We start from the raw sequence: 5219 nt of genomic DNA, 5'->3' as shown, positions 1-5219 counted from the left end.
AAATAACCTGAGGTTCCTGATTATATCATGAGAAGGAAAAAAATAAACAGATTCCATAGCACTTTGAGAACCACCCATGTAATTACAACATAAGTTGATCCACATATTAGTGACAAAATGAAAACGCAAATAGCAAGACTATCTCCTCACCCATAACTCAGGTGCTTTCAGGAAAAAGGCAAAAAAAAAAAAAAGAATTTGCAGTCACGCGATCGAACTTTTTCACCTTGATGCATAGATAACCTCCCATGTTCAGAGATCATTCAAGTGTCAAAATTTGTGTCGCAACAATAGAAAGTACAATAAGACAGATAACACCACAAAACTTGCTAATAACATTTCATACTTCATCACGTAACTAAAGTCGCATCCACTATCAAATGATTCAGTAGAAGCTCCCGCTTTGGGTGAGATTATGAACTGACCCTACTCAACAACAGCCAAGAGTTCACTTGCTTTGCAAAAGCAATGCTTGTCGTCTGTCCCCAAATCAATCTGCGCGAGAAAATAACGACACATATCAGGCTTTATTCATCTACGAGGATTTGTCAAAGAACATAAGCTTAGAGATGTTTGTACCACAATCACTTGTCCCAGTCAGTTGAAATCCAAATATTAGGCTACAGTTAAGTTTGGAGAATAAATAAATTATAGCTAATTCATTTTCTCACGTTCTTACGTGGCCCTTATGAAGTAGGAAGGTTAAACAAAGTTGGAAAGTTTCTATTTCTATGATAAACTTGAAGCATATGCAAGTTAGGATGAGGGGCATTTTGCCTAAAGGGGATTTTGCACATTCAACAACGTAAAAACGTATGAAATGCTCTTTTGTGAGTGACAATGGTGGGCACTTCTCTTCGCATTACTTTGTAGCAACTTAAGCTTACCTCATAGGCATTGATATCTGAGAATAGAACCTGCAAGTAAAACAAAGCCCATCAATATAAACCTTACAGAACCTTGAACAAAGGCAGGCACTTGAGAATTATATGCAGTTTCTCTTACACCCAATCTAAGTAACACAATAAGAGGTCCGAAGAGAAACGCTTGAAATGTATTTGATGAAATCATTAGCAACATTCAGAAGGACTTACTAAAATCATCAGTTACCAGACCCTGGAAAACCCTAAAATAAAACTCCATACTTCAACCTGAGTTGATAAAAACAAACATAAAGGAAGCTCGAAGGTCTAGATATATAACTGTGCCACTCAAATCTAGCATAATCCACATATTCTTGCAGTTTAACTAGTGTCAGGAAATAAATCCTTGAAACACACAGTATCAAGTGTGCACAAAGGGATGGCGAATGAACGAAGGCTCGTTCGAAACTAGACATGCTCAAGCTTTGCTTTGAAAAAAGAAATTCCTGCCTACTTCGGACCAGATTTTGATAATGTTTTTCAGTCAAAAAATTATTTAAGCTCAAGCTACCTAATTTAAACAAATCATAAGCATGTTGGAACAGGTTATTAAACGAGGGATCTCATGCATGCAACGTTATTAGTTGACCCATTTGAATATAATAATCGGGGTAAGTCTTTAACATCTGCAAAGGTCCAATCGTAACCAATTTAGTTCAGAATAATGTCTCAAGCTCCAGCCTGACATTATTACAAACTAACACGGGGCCATCAAATAACATTCAGTATCTTTACAATTTTTAGGTAAGAACTAAATAAGAGATTTTTATATGCTTCAGTTATCCGAAATGATTACATTCAGTAGGGCCACTAATGACGTGTCAACCGACAAGTTGTTATCTCAATATCTACCCCCTTTACTATCTTCCTTTATGCAAATTTTCTGTCTACTGGGCTACAGCCATTCAGATGTGATGTAATTACCCAAAAGAAAAGAGCGTCTAATCACATGTACACTTTCTATAATATAAGATTACAATAAGATTCAGATACTGCTGCAAGTACTTGATCATACCTTTTTTCCAGCTTCAACTTCGCCAACATCAGCACCAACTGAGAGAACCTATTAGAAAGAAAATTAACATCAATCAAATCCAAATACCACTCAGACAGCATAATTTTACATAAAACATTATTCCCCTGCATCCTTACCTCACCCATCAAATACCGTTCAAATTTGACAGCTGATTTAGGCAACAATACTCCACCAGCAGATTTCTGTGCACAAAATCTTTGAGTTGGTAAATAGCTTATGAGAAAAACGAAGTTATCTTTCTGACAGTATCTCAACTAAGTTCTCTAATGACAACTATGGAAGCTGTGTAGGTGTTGATGTACACATCAAATGATATATCACGAGTTTGATCATTGACAAGGTTCTAAGTTCGTCAAACAGCAATATTAAGTGGAGTACGGCTATCAATGCTACTAGTAACGAGTGAGCACATTGGTAAGATAATTCTTCCAAACTCTTTTTTCATATACCTTAAGAATAATCAGAATAATTAAAAGGGAATTAAGAAAGGAACCATATTGGGAGGCAAATATACTTTCTTTATCGCCAAAATTTCATTTGTGCAGTGCAACTTTATTCTATAGACACAAACACCTCCAGAAACAGATGGCATTTGTACATGCTAATTATGTGGTTAAACTGCTGGAATAGTAATAATTTACCTTTGAACATCCAATACAAATTATGTAATATTGTTGTAATATAAAATTATTTAATTGTTGCACATGTAATTTGGGTTTCATTTATATAATTGTTATATATCCCTAGAAATTGTTTTTGTCAGACATGCACTGTGACGTCACTTGCTTGCAGATGTGATCTTAACTTAGAAATTTCTTAAATTCGTGCTTAACCTATAACTAATACATGATAACTTTGTTATAACAGGTTATTATGCATGACACCGACATGTGAGATGTGGTGGTAGGTTTCAACCACCGGGAATGGAGATGCCCTGAGTGTATGTCATAAGCATACATTGTGATGTGTGTAGCACTAGACGGTATTTGAATTCTCTAGAAAAAGTAACCTAGGAGACAGAATATTCAAATTGTTACATGGCCCCTTTGACTTGACGATATTATTATTTTTGATTTGATAATTTTGATACCTTGATGTGATGGTTAAGCTTGTTTAGCAAACCCTACACAACTTGAAATACTGGGTTGCTAAATTTTATTTAGGAAAATGATGAATATTAAGATAGAATCCAGTATGCTCATTATGATGAGTTAATTTATTATGCATTCCTAAAAAATTATTAAATTCTCACCGGAGGGTGGTTTTAGAAAATATTTTTTTAATTTTATTTTCCTATAAAATAAAATAATTTGATGTTTGAAAATGATTTTTATTTATGTTCATGGTAATTGCAATTTAGGCATGAGCAAATAGGCGAATTGTCATGCTCAAAAGAGTTGCCTAAAATAAATAATAATGGAGGGGCTGAATTTAAGATATCATCTATAAATAATAAATCTCATGTTATGATAAGAATATTTTATCTTTAATTGTTATAAAAAGAATACTCTCTTTAATTGTTATGGAAAGAGTTTTGAACATTTAAGAATTGTTTGAAATTAAAAAAATTTATAAGGCAAGTCTAATTCTATATATAGGGTTCATATATAGCCTTATGAGAAGAAGAGAATAACATAAGAGAAATAGAAATTGAGAACATATCTCTTATTATTGCTCCTCTTCAGTGACGGGTTAATTTTAGTTAAGAGGTTTTTTCTCTTGATGAAGCTTTGAATTTTTCAGGTAGATCTTGGTAGATGAATTATGAAAGATCAAATAAGCGTTCCAAATATTCTTCTAATTTTGATTAATAGTTACGAGATACATATTCCACCTTGTTGTATGTCGACATCAACGTCCCACAATATTGTTCGGTCCTATGTAGTTTGACATGAACAAATCACAGTTATAAATAGCGATAAATATCACAACGACGCTAATAGCGTTAGTGGTCCCTTCTCGTTACGCTATCGCCCAACAATGGTGACATATTACAGAATATGCACTTTCCGCTCACAAAACGGCCAATAGCGCGCCATAGCGGAGCATAGTAGGCGATTGCAGCAAAATTTATTTTTTTGACCGCTACTTAAAAGTGGTTTGAGCTTTATTTTTTAAAACCCGAGTTGCAACCACCCACCGCCTCCCGCGATTTCTAGTATATTCGTGCCACCTTCCACAAGCTCCAGCACCTCCCTCAACACTTCCTCTCGCCTCCTCTCACCATAAGCTCCTCCTACTGTAGTATTCTCACCGCTCAGCTCTTCTTCTTGAAAACGACGACACTTTTGACTCATTCTCCAGTCGTCTTCGGTATTATGTGACGAGTACATGTTTATTTCATATTTAGGATCTTTTTAAATCATTAAATATGCACGTTTAGATTTTGTAGATTTTTCTTTAATTTTTTATTTTTTGAATATTTATATATATCTAAATTAGACTGTTATTTGACTTTGTACTTTTTATCGCTATTTTGCTGCAATAGCCCTCAAATAGCCTTACATATACCTCACCGCTACGTGACGCTATCTGTTATCGACAACATTGGATCAAATTAATCACTATAAATGAAGGGGGGGGGGGGAATCTCTTCTGCATCCTAAATCAATCTTGGAGATCTAGTAGAAGCTAAATTACTAATTACAACTGGAGATTATTTTCTGATAAATCTAATTTAACATTTTATCTATCAACCTTACCAGCATCAAAATTTTGAAATGGGAACCCTCAATAACTTGGTTTATATCAGAGATTCAATCCAGAGAAACTCATTGCTTAACTTATGCCATTATAACAATTTGTGCACAGTCCAATGAGCACCCACAACACTTCTAGAAGCTAGATAGGGGATTTTTTTAAAAAAATTTAAAAAAACCATCTGGTGAGTAGAATGGGTAATCAAAAGGGGTTCTTGAAGCATTTCTTAATCTAACCAAGTTCTCCCAGCACATTTAACTATAAATAAGCAAACAATTTAAAATAGCTAGCAAAGATAAAAATGTACAAAATATCATAAACCCCAAATTATCATTTTTTTTCCAAAAGATGATAACAATAGGAAGACAGATTGAGAGCGAGACCTCGGGCAGCGCTTCGAGGCGAATCAGAACTCTATCAGCCTGAGGTACAACCTACACTCAAAAAATCAATCATAAGAAACAACAAAAGAAATCAAAATAAAGATAATGCAAGAGAGCGAGCAAAGAGACCTTAGAGGGCTCCCATTTCTGAGCCAAGGCGGCGACTCTAACGGCTGT

General features: G+C 34.7%; 1 protein-coding gene across 1 annotated transcript in view; it reads right to left on the bottom strand.

Annotated features, from left to right (window-relative positions):
- Positions 204 to 5219, bottom strand: part of LOC109825524 (10 kDa chaperonin 1, chloroplastic-like) — a 5966-nt gene continuing 950 nt past the window's right edge. Inside the window, exons 2-7 of the mRNA XM_020392375.1 lie at positions 5172 to 5215; positions 5043 to 5093; positions 2076 to 2141; positions 1939 to 1986; positions 888 to 917; positions 204 to 495 (exon numbers count right to left, since the gene is read on the bottom strand). Coding sequence (XP_020247964.1) covers positions 427 to 495; positions 888 to 917; positions 1939 to 1986; positions 2076 to 2141; positions 5043 to 5093; positions 5172 to 5215 — 308 coding nt within the window. The 3' untranslated portion in view covers positions 204 to 426. The remainder of the gene's footprint in view (positions 496 to 887; positions 918 to 1938; positions 1987 to 2075; positions 2142 to 5042; positions 5094 to 5171; positions 5216 to 5219) is intronic.

Source organism: Asparagus officinalis, chromosome 10, assembly GCF_001876935.1.
Source record: "Asparagus officinalis chromosome 10, Aspof.V1, whole genome shotgun sequence".
Lineage (NCBI taxonomy): Eukaryota > Viridiplantae > Streptophyta > Magnoliopsida > Asparagales > Asparagaceae > Asparagus > Asparagus officinalis.
This window is presented reverse-complemented; position numbering and strand designations above follow the sequence as displayed.